At 36.0% G+C, this 22,532-nt stretch overlaps 1 protein-coding gene across 1 annotated transcript; it reads right to left on the bottom strand.

The window, feature by feature from the left end:
- Positions 1-782: 782 nt before the first annotated feature.
- LOC142340222 (procathepsin L-like) lies at positions 783-21,490 on the bottom strand. The gene is made up of 4 exons (XM_075390745.1): positions 20,885-21,490; positions 19,482-19,783; positions 18,301-18,449; positions 783-1,112 (listed from the first exon to the last, which is right to left on the bottom strand). Exons 1-4 carry the CDS (start codon positions 21,287-21,289, stop codon positions 907-909), a joined length of 1,062 nt encoding a protein of 353 aa, XP_075246860.1. The 5' UTR covers positions 21,290-21,490; the 3' UTR covers positions 783-906.
- Positions 21,491-22,532: the final 1,042 nt, after the last annotated feature.

Genomic DNA, 22,532 nt, shown 5'->3' with positions numbered 1-22,532 from the left:
TCTCCTTTATTTGATAATTAGCACTCACCTCAGCATCTGCTCCTTGGAAACCAATATCATAAGCTGCAAGAATAGATAAATTATGAATATGAACATGTTTGCCACGTTAATTTTTTCGCCCTTGGCTTGTAAACTTTTGACAGCTTTGGGGGATATTTGATCCATTTTGAGGGGACATTGAGGCAGAACTACTGTAGATGCTGATTTGTGGATCACCATTAATACTCCCAATACCCCCTGAGAAATTTCAGCATGCAGTTGCTGCTCCAGTTTGTGATAGCTTACTTTGATTTAATCCATGTTCAGAATGGTTTCAGTTAAAGCTTTAACGCGTTCACAACAGTGTGAACTCAGATAGCCAAAAATTTGGATGGCCGGAAAAAAATGTGCATTCACTTCATAAAACTTAATACTTCTAATTCCGATTGGTCAACCATTATGAGAACGGCAAAAAAGTGACGCTTAATAAACCTCAGCGGTCCGTCTGCTTTGACTAATCGATAACAACCTACCAAATTAATTCTAACAACTGACGAGTTATATTAATTTGAGCCAGTTTTACCACTCGCTAGAAAATTTGATTTCGGCTATCTGACCCATGCACTTAGATTTTTTAGCTATCTGGATGTTTGGTTATCTGATGAAACCTTGAGAACCTTCCCTAGAAGATTACACAACATCTTGCAATACCTTGCAAGATTCTTGCAAGATCTTGCAAGATAGCCGTCGAATATGCAAGAATCTTGCAAGAAAAGCGACGACACTGTAAAATTCTTACAAGATAAGCGTCGAATATATTTTTGTCATAATAAGTCATAATACCATTCACAGTTAAAATATGAAAACTGTGCATTAGCTCACGAGTATAAACAGTTGGATTAAGTTCTCTAAAAGTCTGTAAGCAACTCAGACGTTAGGGTAGCTTGCTGCACTTGCAATTCCACATTGGTTGTTCTTGTTCCTGGCTAACATGACGTATCCCTTTTCACCCCAAGAAGTTCCCCAGCTGTTTTTCACAAGCCAGTAGTCTTGATCATTTTCACTTCCATAACCCACAATCAGCACTCCATGGTTCAACTGATAGGGACTGCAGGTTGGGTCGTCAAAAACACCTAAGGAGAAAAAACGGTGATTTTCAACTCAATGAGCGTTTCATTTAGTAAGTTTCAAAATCGCCTGAAATCCCTGTGTCTTAGAAACCGTCTGAAATCTTTTTAGTAGTTGTCATACGGGATGGAAATTATCATCAGAATATGCATTACCGTATTTTAGTTCAGTTTTAATCATTTAATCCATTTCAAGGGCAGCTGCTATTAATTCAGTTCTTCATGTATCAGATTATTATTTCATGATTGTTCAGCCAGGTAAACACGAAACTGTCTGTTCATACGGTAAACAAACTTCTACTTCCTTTTTAAAGTATGAACAAGCCCATAATTTATTAATATCCTTTTGATGTAACTTTCTTCATTTTGTTTTCATTCTCTCATTTGCATCTCTGTAAATCAGTTGCAATTCAAAATTAGTTAATTGCTTTTCAATCAGCAGCAAGTTCAGAATAAGCAGAGCCATTCGCATCGCGAATGCTAAATTCATAGTTCGAATTCAACTATTGGAAGCTACCTAGGCAATCGCACCGCAATTGCCTCAAACAATTTGGTAAAGATACAATTGCTACTCAATTGACTAGTCACACAGTAATTGATTACGACATGGCGCACAGCAGTCGACTCTCGCAAGACCCCTCACCACCTTGACGCTTTTTGGGAAAAACCTACTATCAGACCACCACTTTCGTGGGACAAATTGACGCAACAATGGAAATTGGCATTGTTGGGGAAAGAGGGGATTCAATTGGAAACTTTGCTTAATGGACCAACTGCAGCGCTCACGTACCCACCCCAACCAGTATACGAAAAACCCGTGGACAATGATACTCAAGCAATCGAGAGGGAAAGAAAAGTCCGCAAAACAATTAAAGGTAAATTGGCGGAATCGATGCAAGAAGATAGATGAAATTGGTACTTATAAACCCTGGGAACATTGCGAACAAAAAGCTGCATCTCCTCTATCTATGCATTGGAACAGAAAGTCGTCGCGTTTTCAAAAGCAAACACCCTCACTTTCAAATTGAGAAAGAACCGTTAAAGGAACTTTGGCGTGTAATGGAGGACTGATTCATAAAAACTAGAAACATCACTTATGATTGTTTTGTTTTCTTTTCTTCTAAACAACAGAAAGGAGATTTAGCTGAAAGTTTCTCTATGGACGTCTCATTGAACAAGCAGAAAATTGTAGTTTGGGAGATGAAGAAACCACTGTAATTAGAGATACCTTCATACTCAACATGCAAGATCATGACATTCAAAAGGAACTCCTGAAAAAGACAGTTTTGCCAACCAAAGCCCTCGAGGTTGCCTTACACGTGGAAATGGGGTCACAAAATCAACAGAAAATAAACCAAAATTTGAATACTAATGCCCAATCCGTAAAAATTGTCAATACTCTCCAAGAACGCAATCGCAGCGCGATTTACCAGCAACAACGAAAGGACTTCACTCGCTGCCCAACTGTCCCCCAAAACTATCAAAATACTTGCATTTGTGCTAACTGTGGTCTACGCTTGAGCCATAACCACTGCCAAATTTGCCCCGCAAAATGTAAGAAGTGCAATAGTTGTGGAACCACAGGACACGTTGTAAAGAAATGTCGTAAGCCCGAGAAATCACAGTCCCAATTGCCAAAACTTTCACAAACGAATGTTAATCAATTCAATACCAACACCACTAAAAGTAACTGTATGATCAAGTCTATGACTCTAATTACGATAGTGACTCTGATGAATATGTGGCAGCTATCTCCAGTGACTCTGCAAACCAATTAGAACCCCTAAACGCAAAAATCCAATATGAAAACATCTTGGCAAGCTCGATGATTGACTCCGGCATTGTATGCAGTTTGATTACAAAAAAACATCTCGCCAACAGAATCCTCAAAACGACACCACTTGCACGATGGATCATCACGAAACAGGACAGATATCTCAAAACAATCTCAAATGAACCGATCAAAGTTCATGGAAAAGTCTCATTAACAGTCACATTTAATGACTTGACCTGTGAAGGGGCTTGCTTAACAGTTGTGGAGGACGGACACAAACTACTCATTGGGATAGATCTTTTCAACAGTCTTGATCTGACTGTGGTACAACAAGTTAAAAGGGGTAAATCAGTTAATAATATTGATAATTCTACATGTACAGTAAGCAGACAATTGCCTCGCAATTTCCACAGCTAGTCTCCAAAATTGGCGTCTCAAAGACTCATGTAGTGAAATTAGGTTTGATCAAAAAATTACAGCAAAGCAGCAAAAATATCGCAGCGTTCCGATTAACCTACAGGCTAGAGTTACCGTCAAGTTAGATTGTCTTCAAAAAGAAGGACAAATCAAAAAATTGTCTAGTTGCTCTGACGAACTTTTTATCTCTCCGATAGTAATCACACTAAGGATAGATATATCTAAAGATTTAGCATTAGATTCTAGGCAGCTATCTGCAGTGACTCTGCAAACCAAATAGAACCCCTAAACGCAAAAATCCAATCTGGAAGCATCTTGGCAAGCTCGATGATTCACTCCTGCAGTGTATGCAGTTTGATTACAAAAAACATCTCGCTAACAGAATCCACAAAACTACATCACTTGCACAATGGATCATCACAAAACAAGACAGATATCTCAAAACATTCTCAAATGAACGGATCAAACTTCTTGGAAAACTCTCAATAACAGTCACATACAATGATTGGACCTGTGAAGAGGCTTGCTTAACAGTTGTGGAGGACGGACACAAACTACTCATTGGGAGAGATCTTTTCAACAGTCTTGGTCTGGCAGTGGTACAACGACAAGTAAAAAGGGTATATGCGTTATTAAAATTGATAATTTTACATGTAAACGTAAACAGACAATCGCGTCGCAATTTCCACAGCTAGTCCGAAACTTTGGCCTCTCAAACACTCATGTAGTGAAATCAAAGTTTGATTAAAAAATTACAGCAAAGCATCAAAAATATCGTCGCGTTGCGATTAACCTACAGCCTAGAGTTACCGTCAAGTTAGATTGTCTTCTAAAAGAAGGACATATCGAAAAATTATCTGGTTGCTATGACGAACTTTTCATATCTCCGATAGTAATCACAGTAAAGATAGATATATCTATAAATTTAGCATTAGATTCTAGACAGCTATCTCCAGTGACTCTGCAAACCAACTAGAACCCCTAAGCGCTAAATTACAATATGGAAACATCTTGGCAAGCTCGATGATTGACTCCGTCAGAGTATGCAGTTTGATTACAAAAAACACCACGCTAACAAAATCCTCAAAACTAAATCACTTGCACGATGGATCATCACAAAACAGGACAGATATCTCAAAACATTCTCAAATGAACCGATCAAATTTCTTGGAAAATTCTCAATAACAGTCACATACAATGATTGGACATGTGAAGAAGCTTGCTCAACAGTTGTGCAGGGCGGACACAAACTACTCAATGGGAGAGATCTTTTCGACAGTCTTGGTCTGGTAGTGGTACAACAACAAGTAAAAAGGGGTAAATGCGTTAATAATATTGATAATTCTAGATGTACATTTAAACAGACAATCGCGTCGTATTTTCCACAGCTAGTCTCAAAAATTGACCTCTCAAAGACTCATTTAATGAAATCAAAGTTTGATCAAAAGTTTACAGCAAAGCATCAAAATGTCGTCTTGTTCCGATTAACATACAGCCTAGAGTTACCGTCAAGTTAGATTGTCTTCAAAAAGAAGGACATATCGAAAAATTATCTTGTTGCTCTGACAAACTTTTCATATCTCCGATAGTAATCACAGTAAAGATAGATATATCTATAAATTTAGCATTAGATTCTAGGCAGCTATCTCCAGTGGCTCTGCAAACCATCTAAAACCTGTACACGCAACAAGCCATTATGGAATTAACCTGGCAAGCTCGTAAATTGACTCCGACACTGTATGCAGTTTGACTACAAAAAACATCTCGCTAACAGAATCCTCAAAACTACATCACTTGCACGATGGATCATCACAAAACAGGACAGATATCTCAAAACATTCTCAAATGAACCGATAAAATTTCTTCGAAAACTCTCAATAACAGTTACATACAATGATTGGACATGTGAAGAGGCTTGCTTAACAGTTGTGGGGGACGGACACAAACTACTCATTGGGAGAGATCTTTTCAACAGTCTTGGTCTGGCAGTGGTTCAACGACAAGTAAAAAGGGGTATATGCATTATTAATATTGATAATTCTACATGTACACATAAACAGAAAATCAAGTCGCAAGTTCCACAGCCAGTCTCAAAAATTGGCCTCTCAAAGACTCATGTAGTGAAATCAAATTTTGATTAAAAAAATTACAGCAAAGCATCAAAAATTTCGTCGCGTTCCGATTAACCAACAGCCTAGAGTTACCGTCAAGTTAGATTGTCTTCAAAAAGAAGGACATATCGAAAAACTATATTGTTGCTCTGACAAACTTTTTATATCTCCGATAGTAACCACAGGAAAGATAGATATATCTATAAGTTTAGCATTAGATTCTAGGCAGCTATCTCCAGTGACTCTGCAAACCAACTAAACCCGTAAACGCAAAAGTCCATTATGGAATTAACCTGGCTAGCTCGTAAATTGACTCGGACACCGTATGCAGTTTGACTACAAAAAACATCTCGCTAACAGAATCCTCAAAACTATATCACTTGCGCGATGGATCGTCACGAAACAGGACAGATATCTCAAAACATTCTCAAATGAACCGACCAAACTTCTTGGAAAACTCTCAATAACAGTCACAAACAATGGTTGGACCTGTGAAGAGGCTTGCTTAACAGTTGTGGAGGACAGACACAAACCACTCATTGGGAGAGATCTTTTCAACAGTCTTGGTCTGGCAGTGGTACAACGACAAGTAAAAAGGGGTATATGCGTTATTAATGTTGATAATTCTACATGTACACTTAAAAAGACAATCGCGTCGCAATTTCCACAGCTAGTCCAAAACTTTGACCTCTCAAACACTCAAGTAGTGAAATCAAAGTTTGATTAAAAAATTACAGCAAAGCATCAAAAATATCGTCGCGTTGCGATTAACCTACAGCCTAGAGTTACCGTCAAGTTAGATTGTCTTCAAAAAGAAGGACATAACGAAAAATTATCTGGTTGCTCTGACGAACTTTTTATATCTCCGATAGCAATCACAGTAAAGATAGATATATCTATAAATTTAGCATTAGATTCTAGGCAGCTATCTCCAGTGACTCTGCAAACCAACTAGAACCCCTAAACGCAGAAATCTAATATAGAAACATCTTGGCAAGCTGGATGATTGACTCCGTCAGAGTATGCAGTTTGACTACAAAAAACATCTCGCTAACAAAATCCTCAAAACTACATCACTTGCAAGATGGATCATCACGAAACAGGACAGATATCTCAAAACATTCTCAAATGATCTGATCAAAGTTCTTGGAAAACTCTCAACAACAGTCACAAACAACGATTGGACATGTGAAGAGGCTTGCTTAACAGTTGTGGAGGACGGACACAAACTTCTTTTTGGGAGAGATTTTTTCAACAGTCTTGTTCTGGCAGTGGTACGAAAACAAGTGAAAAAGGGGTAAATGTGTTATTAATATTGCTAATTCTACATGTACAGTTAAACAGACAATGGTGTCGTAATTTCCACAGCTCGTCCCAAAAATTGGCCTCTCAAAGACTCATGTAGTGAAATCAAAGTTTGATCAAAGTTTACAGCAAAGCATCAAAAAGTTCGTCTTTGTTCCGACTAACCTCCAACATAGAGTTACCGTCGAGTTAGATCGTCTTCAAAAAGAAAGACATATTGAAAATTATCTAGTTGCTCTGACGAATTTTTTTTCTCCGATGGTAATCACAGTAAAGATAGATCAAGCTATAAATTTAGCATTAGACTCTAAAGTTCTAAAAAAATCAATTCACAAAAATAAATATCAAATGCCCGACATCGAAATGTTAATAGATTCAATTTCACAACATCTTACCAACACTCAAAAAGGACAACAAGCTTATTTTTTCACACTTGATCTCAAATATTCTTATAGCCAATTACAATTGCATAAAAGCACCGCAAAACACTAACTTCAATATCATTTGTGGAAAATCTATAGATTTAAAAGTGGATTTTACTGTTTTACTGACATGACAGCTGAATTTCAAAATGCAATGGACTATACACCTGTAGGTCTTCAAAACATCTATTGCTTCTTTGATGATATAATTATTGGTAGCACAGGATCAGAATCCGATCATCTTAGCTATGTCACTAGATGCCTTAAAAAACTAGATGAGGATAATTTGAGAATTAATCTTCAAAAATTTAATTTTGCAAAAGCGGAAATTGAATGGCTCGGATACCGATTTACCCAAACAGGTATACCACGACTTGAATTTAAAACTGCAGCTTTTTTAGCAATACCACCACCATCAAATTTAATACGCCTATCTCCAGTGACATTGCAAACCAACTAGAATCCCTAAACGCAAAAATCCAATATGAAAACATCTTGGCAAACTCAATGATTGACTCCGGTAGTGTATGCAGTCTGATTACAGAAAACGTTAACAAAATTTGCTAACAAAATATCCAAAACGACACCACATGCACGATGGATCATCACGAAAGAGGACAGATATCTCAAAACATTCTCAATTTAACCAATCAAAGTTATTGGAAAACTCTCAATAACAGTCACATTTAATGATTGGACCTGTGACGAGGCTTGTTTAACAGTTGTGGATGACACAAACTACTCATTGGGAGAGATCTTTTTTAACAGTCTTGGTCTGGCAGTGGTTCAACGACAAGTAAAAATGGGTATATGCATTATTAATATTGATAATTCCAAATGTACACATAAACAGACAATCGCGTCGCAAGTTCCACAGCTAGTCTTAAAAATTTGCCTGTCAAAGACTCATTTAATGAAATCAAAGTTTGATCAAATGTTTACAGCAAAGCATCAAAATATTGTCCTGTTCCGATTAACCTACAACCTAGAGTTACCGTCGGGTTAGATCGTCTTCAAAAAAGGACATATCAAAAAATTATCTAGATGCTCAGACGAACTTGTTATTTCTCTTTTAGTAATCACAGTAAAAGTAGATCAATCTAAAAATTTAGCATTAGATTCTAAAGCTCTAAATAAATCAATTCACAAAAATAAATGTCAAATGCCCAACATCGAAATCTTATTAGAATCAATTTCACAACATCTTACCAACACTCAAAAAGGACAACAAGCGTATTTTTCCACACTTGACCTCAAATCTTCTTTTAGCCAATTACAATTGCATAAAGGCACCGCAAAACACTAACTTCAATATCAGTTGTGGTAAATCTACTGGCACCTCTAGATTTAAAACTGGTTTTTACGGTTTTACTGACTTGACAGCTGAATTTCAAAATGCATTGGACTATACACATGTAGGTCTTCAAAACACCTACTGCTTCCTTGATGATATAATTATTGTTAGCACAGGATCAGAATCCGATCATCTTAGCTATGTCACTAGATGCCTTAAAAAACTAAATGAGGATAATTTGAGAATTAATCTTCAAAAATTTAATTTTGAAAAAGCGGAAATTGAATGGCTCGGATACAGATTTACCCAAACATGTATACCACCACTTGAAGTTAAAACTGCAGCTTTTTTAGCAATACCACCACCATCAAATTTAATACGCCTATCTTCAGTGACATTGCAAACCAACTAGAATCCCTAAACGCAAAAATCCTATATGAAAACATCTTGGCAAACTCAATGATTGACTCCGGTAGTGTATGCAGTCTGACTACAAAAAACGCTAACAAAATTTGCTAACAAAATCCTCAAAACGACACCACATGCACGATGGATCATCACGAAACAGGACAGATATCTCAAAACATTCTCAAATGAACCGATCTAATTTCTTGGAAAACTCTCTATAACAGTCACATTTAATGATTGGACCTGAGAAGAGGCTTGCTCAACAATTGTGGATGACACAAACTACTCATTGGGAGAGATCTTTTTGACAGTCTTCGTCTGGTAGTGGTACAACAACAAGTAAAAAGGGGTAAATGTGTTAATAATATTGATAATTCTAGATGTACATTTAAACAGACAATCGCGTCGTATTTTCCACAGCTAGTCTCAAAAATTGACCTCTCAAAGACTCATTTAATGAAATCAAAGTTTGATCAAAAGTTTACAGCAAAGCATCAAAATGTCGTCTTGTTCCGATTAACATACAACCTAGAGTTACCGTCGAGTTAGATCGTCTTCAAAAAGAAGGACATATCGAAAAATTATATAGTTGCTCTGACGAACTTTTTATTTCTCCGATAGTAATCACAGTAAATATAGATCATTCTATAAATTTAGCATTAGATTCTAAAGTTCTAAAAAAATCAATTCACAAAAATAAAGATCAAATGCCCAACATCGAAATGTTATTCGATTCAATTTCACAACATCTTACCAACACTCAAAACGGAGAACAAGCGTATTTTTCCACACTTGATCTCTATTTTTCGTATAGCTATTACAATTGCGTAAAAGCACCGCAAAACACTAACATCAATATCATTTGTGGTAAATCTACCGGCACATATAGATTTAAGACTGGATTTTACGGTTTTAGTGACAAGCCAGCTGAGTTTCAAAAAGCAATGGACTATACACATTTCTACCTATTTCTTTCTTGATGATATAATTATCGTTAGCACAGGATCAGAATCGGATCATCTTAGCTATGTCACTAGATGCCTTAAAAAACTAGATGAGGATAATTGGAGAATTAATCTTCAAAAATTTTTTTTCGCAAAAGCGGAAATTGAATAGTTCGGATACAGATTTAACCAAACAGGTATACCACAACTTCAAAATAAAACAGCAGCCATATTAGCAATACCGCCAATATCAAAATTATTACGCCTAAGATCTTTTTTTGGGCCAGTACACTACATAAGTAAATTCATACCACACCTAGCACAGCTTTGCCAACCTCTTAGACAACTTTTAAATAAATTCATAAATAAATTCGTTAAATCTCTCTGGACTGACGAAAACACTAAAAATTTTAAAAATATAAAGGATAAAATTAATGCAAGCATCGAAAATAGCCATTATAATCCCAAACTGGACTTTCGTGTGAATTGTGATGCATTTCGTTCTAGACTGGGTGCTGTTCTCAACCAAAACACTTCCAATGTATGGAAACTTATAGCATTTGCATCACAATTTCTAAACCTTACAAAACAACGATACAGTGTCAACGAACTAGAAATATTAAGAGTCGTTTGGTCGATCGACTACTTTAAATACTATCTCTACGGAAACGACTTCACTGTAATAACAGATCATCGCGCTTTATTATCAATTTCAAAGGAATACAGATCCAATAAGTCCTATAATAGTCGCCTTTCTAGATGGACTGACCGCCTTCTTCTCAATATTTTTACAATTGACAACATGCCTGGAGGAAAAATGGTTCTCGTAGACTACATCTCCAGAAATCCTTTTGCCAAAGCTAAGAAAATTTCGTCATATGATGAACCTTTTGTCGTGGCAACTATATCCAAAAATGAAGATTCATTTAAACACCAAATCAAAAATAAATTACAAACAGTACAGAAACTAGATAGCACATTAAAGTCGCCTTCACCCTTACTACTATCAAATAGGGTAATTGCACCGCAAACACCTAATAGAACTCATGATAATTCCCAAAATCGGATTACAGCAATTGCATCATAATCACCACATCTCAAAATTTCATTACCAATTCCATCGCAATGGGCACATATAAATAAAGCTAATAATCCCCACTTAAAAATGCCAATCGCGTCGCAAATACCTTTTCAAAACTCAAAACCACAATTTGCACCGAATAATCTGCCATTGCATAAATCACATTCCATTAAAAACTTTGCTGTATCTACGCTGCAAAAGTCAGACAATAGAGAATGTGAGCAATCTGAACAATTAGACCCAATAAAGCCCATATTTGACACCAACTCAAATAATCACTACAAATCCACAATTTGCCCTAAATCGATTCAGTATTAACCACTCAAAAACCACTCTCTAAACGCTATCTCTAATATGCCGTTAACTAAAGCAACCAGATCAAGGGCCCGCGTTACGTTCTCAGACAGTTAACCCACGAACCTGTCACCAGCAACGAACACTTCTTCTAACGCTGAGACAACGCCCTGTACTATTGCTATCGACACCGCGGAGGATCTAAGAATGACTAAAAAAATCAACAGGATTTTCAGCAAAAAATTGTTGGCGATCTTGACAGGAAAGTACGCCATACTGAAAGAAGTGCAGGATTGCGTCATTCGCAATGATGAAGAACGGTTGAAAGAAATCAGCCCTTACATCTACTCATACTGGCTAGATATGTGTGTGAAACAAGGGTGCTTGTGCATTGATGAGAGGATAGGCATACCTAAAGCTATTAAAGACGCTGTGTTGGAAGACGTCCACTCCACACACCCCGGAAGTTTTGCTATGTTGTCCCTAGCACAAAACATTTGGTGACCATATATCCATCGAGATATATTGGCTAAAGCCAGCAAGTGCAAAGCCTGCCGAATTTGGTAAGAACTTAAAACTAGTGATTCCGCATAGCAAATGGTCAGCTTTACCCCATTGTATTGAACCGAATGACGAAATCCAAAAAGATTTTGGTAGAACTATTATTAATGAAAAGGGCATAGAACAAAATTTCATTACGAGCCTAGATCGATACTCAAAATACCCTACAGTAGAGAAATTAAATAATCTCGCACGAATGTAATTCGTGCGAAATTATTTTTATTCGTGCAATTTTGTAATTCGTTCAATTTCTTAATACATGTATATATATATATATATATATATATATATATATATTTATATATGTATATATGTATACATATATATATATATATATATATATATATATATATACATATATATATATATATATATATAGATATATATATATATATATATATATATATATATATTTGTATATATATGGCCATGAAGTACCTAGAACAATCAGAATGGATCAAGCGCCAGATGTTTGACAGGCAAAAAGTTTGAAACATTTTGTACTGAAAATAATATTGAACCAAAATATGCGCCTGCAAATGACCATAGAGCAATATTTTTAGTCGAACGTCTTATTCAGAATAAAAAATGTCAACTATCATGCATGAAAACACATCTATATAAAAAATGTAATCTTGAACATTCAATACATCTTTATACAACCTTATACGCAATTATAAAACGTTTAAGAATATCTAAACAAAAAACAACAAAAAATTCACTGTTTGAAGAACACTTTGGCAAACGTTGTAATACACCAATTTCAAATATCACTACAAAATCAAATAATAAAATTTAATTTACAATAAAATAACAAAATATTCCAGGAAGATCGTATCTCACAGATGAACCGTGGGCAGATACAGGCACATGCTCTGACCTCGAAAATTGAGAAAGTAATCGGCGCTGCAAATGCCCGAACTCACGAGGAGCAACAACAACTCAAAGACAAAGAATCAAGGTGGTCCAATGTGGTCTGAAGACATCCCCAGACCAATTCCGCGAAGCGAAAGAAGCTTGCAGGTCAAGATAGCACGAAAAGTACATGCAGCGGACAGGCAAAAGATTAATCTAGATGGGTTTTACAAATTTCTTGCTCCAGGGAGCACTGTGCGAAAAATAGGCCCGGCAACTAGAGTCATTAAAGGACCTAATAGGTTGGAGATTCGCGTCCGAAATTCGGTCATTGCCAAATTTCGGACGAGAAATGAGGGAGATACAGAGCTCGGTGTATATATTGACAGGCGACCAAAGAAAGTCTAAGAAAAGACGTTGGAGCAGAAAATCAGCAATCATAAAAGAAATCTAAGAAAAATTTTGTGGAGCAAGAAAAATAAGCACAATCGAAAACAACTTGACGACGTCAGTATTGTTTCTTCTGGACGATCCTGCATTTCAAAATCTGGTAATGTTGCCGGAGAATTGAAGATGTGAATTCCAAAACGTAACCCCCAGCACAAAGAGGCATTCCAGAACCGGCTAGATGACACAAATACTGCATTCCAGCCCACCAGTACCAATTGTGGCTCCACTTACGCAAACCAATGTAGCAGGAACATCTGCGTCGCAATCAACTCCACCTGCTGCGCAAAAAAAAACCCATTTTGCGGAAAGAAAAGCGCACTATTCAAGTCAGTGACACGTCCTGCTCACATACGTCTTGGGTCAGAAGAAGCAAGCGACAACTTAAAAAGAAGAAAACAGCTTCCAGCCTCCATCTATTGTGCAAAGCATCCAGAATACGGATGGATACTCAACAGAACTTCTAATTTCGGATACGACTTTTATTGGTGTTGCGTCTCCAACGAATCCGATTGAAAGATGGACCGTAGATCCAAGTGCCTTATTTGCAACGTAAAATGACTGTTTTAGAGGTGGAAGAGCGTTCACATACTTCCGAAAAAACATTTAAAAATCGTCAAACTCTGTATTTTCACTCTATTTTTGATTAACTTATTATTTATATAACCGATGAAAAATTACTCATGTTTTAATTTTTTTAAAATTTTGATTTTTCTTCAACAAGGGGAAATATCATACGGGATGGATAATATCTTCAGAATATCCATTACCGTATTTTAGTTCAGTTTTAATTATTTAATCCATTTCTAGGACAGTAGCCATCAATTCAGTTCTTCATGTATCATCACATTATTTTTTCATGATTGTTCAGCCAGGTAAACACTAAACTGTCTGTTCATACGGTAAACAAACTTCTACTTCCTTTTTAAAGTATGAACAAGCCCATAAATTATTATTATCCTTTTGATGTAACTTTCTTCATTTTGTTTTCATTCTCTCATTTGCATCTCTGTAAATCAGTTGCAATTCAAAGTTAGCTAATTGCTTTTCAATCAGCAAGTTCAGAATAAGCAGAGCCATTCGCGTCGCGAATGCTAAATTCATAGTTCGAATTCAACTAATGGAAGCTACCTAGGCAATCGCACCACAATTGCCTCAAACAATTTGGTAAAGATACAATTGCTACTCAATTGACTAGTCACACAGTAATTGATTACGACATGGCGCACAGCAGTCGACTCTCGCAAGACCCCTCACCACCTTGACGCTTTTTGGGAAAAACCTACTATCTTACCACCACTTTTGTGGGACAAATTGACGCAACAATGGAAATTGGCATTGTTGGGGAAAGAGGGGATTCAATTGGAAACTTTGCTTAATGGACCACCTGCAGCGCTCACGTACCCACCCCAACCAGTATACGAAAAACCCGTGGACAATGATACTCAAGCAATCGAGAGGAAAAGAAAATTGAGTACAACATGGTTTTAAAAGCGATTTAGTATTTGAAAATAAAAGCCCCTAAATTCGGTTTAAAAAGTTGAACAACGGCTGGGATAAAAAGGATGGAGATAAAAAACAATTCGCTCAAAAACTATCAGGAAAAGTCTCTAATTAAGTAATTTTTTTGTCCAAATTACTTTAGTGATTAGTTGAGAACCAATTCGGAGATATATTTTTTTTTGCAACTGTTGCTATGTAGTGTTTTTTAATATACATTTACTATTGCGATGGATTTTTTCGGATCAATTATTCAATAATTATGTTTCATTTCATTTTGGTATAATTGACGCGTTGTTGAGAACTGTTTAAATTAGATACTGTCAACGGGGACATCACTGACGGTGTGGACAAATGTGACAATGAGCGGGGACATTAGTGACACGATCTTATCATTGTTAACTCCTTTTAGTTAATAAGAGGCATTGTGAAAAACAGCGACGGATGTTTCAATTACTGAGCAAAAACGGACCAGGATCGATTACTTCCAAGATTGTCCGCACAGGCATAAACAGTAAATTAAAAACTTCAGTCTTAAAATAAACTGACATTTTGGTTTAAACGTACTCGATTAGAATTGCATAGTAATAATTAAGGAGTTCTCAATTATTTCTCTTTTCAATATGTCATTTGGAGAATTGAGTTTTGAACAACAAGTCAAAACATTACCAAAAGCTAACTTTTTTTCAAAATTTGTTTTTGTTATTTGGAAGCAATTGAGGAATTTTAAACTTTTGATTAATGATAACAAGTTGTTTTGTAGTTTTTCTTAATTAATACCAACTATTCCAAATTCTTAGATCGCTTAAGAATTCTTATTCACTAAAGTTAAAAAGCTGCTGTAACAAATTTTTGAAGTTTTTTTGTATCGGTACGTCTGGACCAAAAACAGTTGTTGAACTGTCAAAAAAAACCAAACGCAAAAGAAAATGCGTTCAAAAGACTTGTTTTTCTAGAAACCGTTTGTGATTGTTCTTTTTGTTAGCAAATGGTGACCGTCTTAACAATGGCCTAAATTTGCACAAATTTTGGTGAGTGTAATTAGTGGCACGCACAATTAACTGCATTCATCACCTGGTCAGAATAAGTCTATTGCTTAAAAAAAATTTTATTGGCTACATTTTTGCAGGTATCCTATTACTGTTGAGCATGCTTAAAAAAATTTTTAAACTTACTTCCGGAATATGGTTTTTCTTTAAATAGTACTCTCAAATAATGACCTTCAATTCTTAAGATGGTAATATTTGATCAAGTTCGCAATTAAAAATATTGTGGTCAACATGTAGATGTCGTAATAATTGAGTTTTTAATGTCTTTCGTGAACAAATAATGAGATTTCAGTGATTTGTATGCTATAAAAAAGTGAAGCTTGTTTGTGCTGAAAAAGGTCTCAAACTGCTGCGAACAAGTCTTGTTTCTAGTTTTATCACGGTCAAGTTCCTGGGTCTTGGATCACATTTTTACAACTGAAGAAAACAAGACCTTGTGTGGGTTCAAAAATTATTTTTTTTGTCTAAACGCTTTATTACCAAACATTTTTGATGAAACTTGAGCAAAAGAATTACTTTACATAAAGCGCTTTTCGTTGAGTTTATAACCAAACTCCAAGTCTATATCAGTACAGTTCAAGCCTAATTCCAAGTTTTACTTCGTTTCCCAGTGCTGGGTAAGTCTAAATATAAGTCTTACAAGTGTGGCTCTTAGTCAAGACTTTATAACACTTCGAAGTTGAGTCCCAATTCGAACCGAACTTTTCAAAAAGTTTCGTTTGAAAAAAACAAACTTCAAAAAACTTTGCAACGTGCCAAGACTTCGGGGTTTATTTTTGGTCACTTTCCCGGGTTGCTATCAAATTATGTCGCGGCATAGCAAACTATCAATTAGCACCCCTAGAGAGTCCGTGGGCCCCGGGGAGGCCTATTGACACATATGGGGCCAATTTGAGGGTATTTCGGACTGTTTTGAGTTAAGGGATTCTGTTTGATCCAGGTAGTCGGAATCAGTAGCAAAATTTGATGGGTTAAAATGGCAAAAATAGGCATGAATCAGCTATGCCGGTGCCAGTCTACCGATTGGCACAAGAGCAAATACTACCCTCTGTGAGTTTCGCTTGACGATCATATTGGGCAAACTTTCGGGTATATTAATTAGATAAAATTCCGCGGTGCTCACTTCTTAATTTCTCATCAAACAGTATTCCAAATTTAATGTGGCATATATAGGCTCAGAGCTTAGGTAGTAGCGGTCTCAATGAGCTGTGTTCCTTTTAAATTGGTCAAAAATTGATGGAGTCATTAAGATTTTGTCGATGTGACACTCGAAAATCTTAGTTATGGCTGATGGCCCATCGTTAATAACTATTTATTGAGTGATTGGTTCTGGATGATCTTTGATATGAGTAAGTAAATTATCTGTTCTAGCAAACAACATTTGTGTGAGCTTAATTGGTATCAATTTCGTGGAGATATTAATGGTCGAGCGCGATGTGCTTTGTGTGGATGTAGGTTGAACTACACGGTGCTCAGTACAAAATATCGCAACAATCAGTTGTCCAAATTTGATGTGTGATATATAGATTTAAAGCTTAGATATTAGTGGTCTCAATGAGTTATTTCCTTTTTAATTCGACCTAAAATTGATGAGGTTAATAAAAACTTGGCGTTGTGACACCCAAAAAACTTGTGTATGCCCGATGGCCCATCGTTAATAACTCTTTATTGAGTGATTGAAAGAAGTTTAGAGGAAAATGTAGAAAAAGAAGCCAACGGCTTTTTTGTAGTATTTTTGGAGCTCCTTTTGGCTATTTTTGGACAATTTTCCGACTATTTTTAGGCGATTTACAGGCTCCTTTAATCATTTTCCGGCTATTTTTTGGCCACTTTTGTCGTTTTCCGGACCTATTTTTGACTATTTTTTGCCCAATTTCGACGTTTTCCGGACCCATTTTCGACCTGCCAAGACTTAGATTTAGACTTCCCTTTCTTAAATCAGACTTGGATTTGGAATTACCAGGTCTTAAATCAGACTTGGATTTCGACTACCAATTGGAGTTCAGTTCGATTTTCATGCAAAACGTACTTTTGCATGTTCAAACATGATGAGATAAGCTACGTCTCAATATCAATATTTTTTACTTTACCAAATTGTAATTGATGAAAATTGAACAACAAGAGTAATATACACAGTTTGATTTTCCATGAATTTTTAGCCACCACGGCTATAACTAATGCTTCGTGAGATTAGAAGCCCAGTGCAATGATCTCAATTGGTTTTTAAATGGAAGTAATGCTGAATTGAATTATGAATCATTATTATAAAGTCATATGCAAAAAATTTGTCTGCAAGGATGCAATAAATTTGTGAACAAAATTGAGACAAAAATGCATGGTAAATCAAATCACAGTCTTGTTTTTTTGTTGCTTTGAATTTGGCTCAATTGATATTCACAAAAAAACTAGATCAAGTATTCACAATACTATATTAAAAAATCTTGTCTAATTGTCTAGTGAATATTTCTCTCGATCTGGCAAATTCGAGCACATTTTATCTTTCTATTTTTACAAGATTCTCACAAGATCTATACAAAGTAATTGGGTGGGGTATGCAATCTGTCTTTCTAAATTACAAACAATAGCGTCTTTTTTACAAATTAACCTTTCTTTGATTTACGTCGTTAATAGCCATCATTGACAACAGTAACAAACTCGAATAGATTTATTAGAGCTTTTGCTACTTTTTCTAGATAAGGATCAAATCAAAAGGACATTAAGTGAGTTTATACCTCCGCTGTATTTCTGGAATCCTTTAGGAGATGCGACGATGAGTGCGCTGATTGGACCAATTGTAGCGACTGCCGCCTTCAGCTCCTCCTCATCTTTTATGACGTTTGTGTACCCAGTAGCTGTGCCTCCATTATACTTCTCTTGGTAACTGAAAACAACACGCAATACGATGATAATTAGTCGCCTCGTGACAATATTTTTAAATTTTCAAATCAGTAATTTGAATGTAGACTTTGGACTGTCTGGTTGCTAGGTCAGGATAGTTCATTAAACAAGACAGTGTAATTACAACACCAGTTTGAAGAGGAAAGTTGATTGATCAAGTTTTCTAACATATATGTATCGAATATATACAAAGACCATATGAGCCAAAGTTATAACCTCAAGGCCTCAAAAATGAAACAATTTTTATTATTGAAGCCTATTTTTACAAAATAATTGTATAAATAAAAGGACCATTCTGAACATGATCGCACAAAATTCTGGACATAAACGCCTGGTAAGTCCTGTCCTGACTGCATAAAGAACGGAAAAAAAAACGTGAAAGCGTAAATTTTTGGTGCGAACTCATAAAAGGCTGAACATGATGGCAGATAACTCTGGACATACGCACTTTTGAACGGACGAAAGTCTAGACATAAGCCTTTTTTCAGTCTGGAACGGTCTGGACATAGGCATGTTCATAAAGCTGGAATGGCCTAAACATGTCAATTTTGGTCTTGGACATCAGCCTGGGTGCTCTTCTGGACAATTTATTGACAAATGAGGATCATCTCATTCATGATTCAGTTGATGGTTCTTAATTGAAAAAGGGGATCTTTTCCGTTTGTGCCCCCCCCCCCAGTACGTTATGCCCCCCCCCCTCCCAGTACGTTATGCCCCCCCCCCCTCCCAGTTACAGAGCACGTGCCATTACATAGTAAATCACTATGTAAAAATATGGCACGTGCGTCTGGAGGGCGCAAATAATACGTGCCCACTAAGCTGGGGGGGGGGGGGGCACAACGGAAAAGATCCGAAAAAGGAATTATGTGCGCTGTAAAGTTACTATGTTGCAAAACAACCGTTCTTACCATTTTTTGTTAATTTACCACTTCTCCAAATTTAAAAAAAAGTGTTTTGACATTTCTTTAATATTGGTGCTTCGGCTTTGATTACAAGATGAGCTGTTTGTACTTACTAGCAGTAGCCCAGTTCCCTTTCGTAATACGGGTATCCCTCTGCAGTGTCGATTCCCTTGTTGTCTCTGACATACAAGAAAGCGGGACCCGCGGCCCCTCCCTCGCACCCTTTGTTCCCGTATGTCATGCTGCAATCAATCAAGTTTTGAGCACTTAATGATACCAGTTTGCCGGTTGATCTGAAATTCTGGCCCTCCAAGGCGCCGGCGGCTGAGAAGGCGTATCCGGCGCTACATTGACCCTGGCTCTTGACTTCTGTCACGTATCCACTGTCACGCCAGTCAATTTTGTCCGGAATTTCCTAAATTAATCGCGGTAGTATTACGGATGTTAAAATTTTTAATTTTTCAGATTGTTAGAAATTTGACATTCTGCAACAGTGCTGTCTCAACTGCATCTTCAGTTGTACGTGTCCCTCCGAAATTTGTAACCCCCCCCCCCCAGCGCGCAAGCACATCTGTAAAGCTACCAATTACCAATGACAAATTTTTACAATTTTAAAAGTATATGTCAACTATATTTGTTACCATTGCACACATCTCATAAGCCTAAGCGATTGTTGAAGTTAGGAACGTAAAGGTTGAAAATCCAATTTTTTTTTAGGTAGAAATAACTCTTATTTTTTTTTAGCCAACGCAAGCTCATCAATAGCATTTTAAGCTCATCATCGCATGCAGAGATGCGCCATATTATTTGATCGTATTTGACCTTTTTGAAATCTCAGACAATTCCGGAAGGCGTTTTTCTAAAATTTCACAATCTACAAGACTTGTAATTTAATTATTGTACAATTTAAAGATATATAAAACAGGATATTAAAAAGATATAAATTATTAAAATAAATAAAATTCAACTATATTATTATAATTGAAGACAATGTTTGACAACATTAAAGAAGTTTGAAATGGTTTGCTTAACTATGAACTAATTTTTGGCTGTAAAAAGTGATCAATGTCGATTAAATCCTACTGCTCAAAATTTGGTCAAGGGTATGCTGACCTTCTCAATGTTAGGTCTTAGTCAATCTTAACTCTAAATTTAAAAGCAAACTTTAAGTCAACGAAACTTTCTTGAAAATTTTTCGGATATTTTCCTTTTGTGCCCCCCCCCCCAGCTTAGTGGGTGCATATTATTTGCACCCCCCAGACGCACATGCAATATTTTTTCATGATGATTTACTATGTAATGGCACGTGTTCTGTAACTGGGGGGTGCATAACGTAGTGGGGGGGGGGGCACAAACGGAAAAGATCCGAAAAAGTTTCTAGAAAGGATCGTTGACTTAAAGTTTGCACTAAAATTAAGAGTTAAGATTGACTAAGACCTAAAATTGAAAAGGTCAGCATACCCTTGACCTTATTTTGGGTTGTAGGTATTAATTGACCTTGATCACTTTTTCTTACCAAGTTCTCCGGTTTCGTAAACACTTTCTCCGACGTCGTCAACAAATCTTGTTTCACGTTCACATTTGCGCCATTCATCCTCTTTCTTATGTCATATGTAGACAAATCGGAGTATTCGTTCAGAGCAGTCGTGAATGAACTTCTGTTCAAACTTGCGTCCAAGTTGTGTTTTATGACGAATCTCAGATTGTTGAGCCAAATTGAGAACTTTGTAATTTCTTCATTGAAATCGGTATATTCTTTACCGTATAATTTTTTCCAAGTGATCCACTGATCCTTATATTCGCTTTCAATTTCCTCCAAAAATGTATCTTTTGTGTTGGGTTTTGAATCGCGGTTGACATTGCCAGTCAAGATAGCCCCGATACAGATTAAGAAAACCAAGGAAAAAGTCAAAAACCTCATTGTTTATATTCTCACAAAATTTTAGCAAAATTTGTGAATTAAAATTTTGAATTTCAGTTTTATCCTCGAGAAAAACCAAGCTATTTTCTGACAAAAGTGATTTTATATTATAAGCCAAAGCTGAATTATGAATTTGATCTTTGATATCTAAGAATATATTTTCCAGGAATATTGACAAACAAATTTACGAATTGTCAAAATGAAATGATAAAATCGATTTAAGCAGAATTCAGGTTGCTCATTTATCACATTATCTCGAAACATTATCGAGGAAAATTTGAGAGGTTCGATAACAATGATATCTTTCGAAGTAGAAAAGCGATTTGTTCGGACTAATTCATAACAGTAAACTTATTATTATTTCAGGCAGGCTTTATACCGAAAGACCTTTGAACTATTAAAGACAAACTTAACGTCACCAAATAGTCTCTCGATAATGTTTTCCATTTCACTTCGGTAAATCATTAACAAAAAAACATCATGGTCAGGTCTAGAAATCAAATCTTGAAGCAGCATAAATCTATCAGCAAGCTGTCAAATTTAATTTATGATCAGAGAACGATATGTTTTAACCCAATCATTGTGTGTTGACTTCTTCTCCCCTATTTGTTTAATCAACATTACATATTTAGCGCATGAACCAACGCTAACTTAAATTAAACACAAAAAAGCAATTTCATAATGCCAAAAGTTTGCATTTTAAAAAAGTTTCAAATAAAGATTTTTTAAAAAAAATAAAGAAAATCTGCATTTTAAAAAAAGTTTCAGTACATTTACGCGCATTTCGAAGCTTTTTTAAAAAGCATTTTGAGAAATTTTTTTTCGAAAATTTAGCGCATTACAGCGCATTTTTTACATAATTTTGCTCGACACTGGAGTAGTTCTTGCAAAAAAACACATCTGAGGTTTGAGAAATCATAGAAAACGTTCCTTTTCCTTAAAAAAAATTCCTTAAAAACGTGTACTCTCCTTTTTTCGCTCGTCGGCCGGAAGTTCTATAATGATCAGTTTTCACTCAAGTTGGGAAAAAAATTCAGCGGAAACAGCATTTTTTCGAAAAAAAATGAAAACTATTTTTTGTTATTTAATGTAATTGTAGTGGCATTTCCAAACATAATTTGAAAGTTATTTTCAAATTACAGTTTCAAAAAATGCAATGATGTAGCTTTAGCTAATGTAATAATAATTCTAATGATTGATTTTTTGTTTACCAATTTTTGATAATTCACTAATGTTTGCTGAT

This window comes from Convolutriloba macropyga, chromosome 5 (genome assembly GCF_964194025.1).
Source record: "Convolutriloba macropyga chromosome 5, txConMacr16.3, whole genome shotgun sequence".
NCBI classification, from domain to species: Eukaryota; Metazoa; Xenacoelomorpha; order Acoela; family Convolutidae; genus Convolutriloba; species Convolutriloba macropyga.
Note: the sequence above shows the minus strand (reverse complement) of the source record. Positions and strands in the feature narration are given on the sequence as shown.

Excerpts from the sequence above, each read along its gene's own strand:
- LOC142340222 (XM_075390745.1), bottom strand. The coding sequence starts at position 21,289 with ATGAGGTTTTTGACTTTTTCCTTGGTTTTCTTAATCTGTATCGGGGCT. Across the intron at positions 19,784-20,884 it reads TTACGAAACCGGAGAACTTG|GAAATTCCGGACAAAATTGA; the intron begins GTAAGAAAAAGT and ends CGATTAATTTAG. Across the intron at positions 18,450-19,481 it reads AGGGAACTGGGCTACTGCTA|TTACCAAGAGAAGTATAATG; the intron begins GTAAGTACAAAC and ends TGTTGTTTTCAG.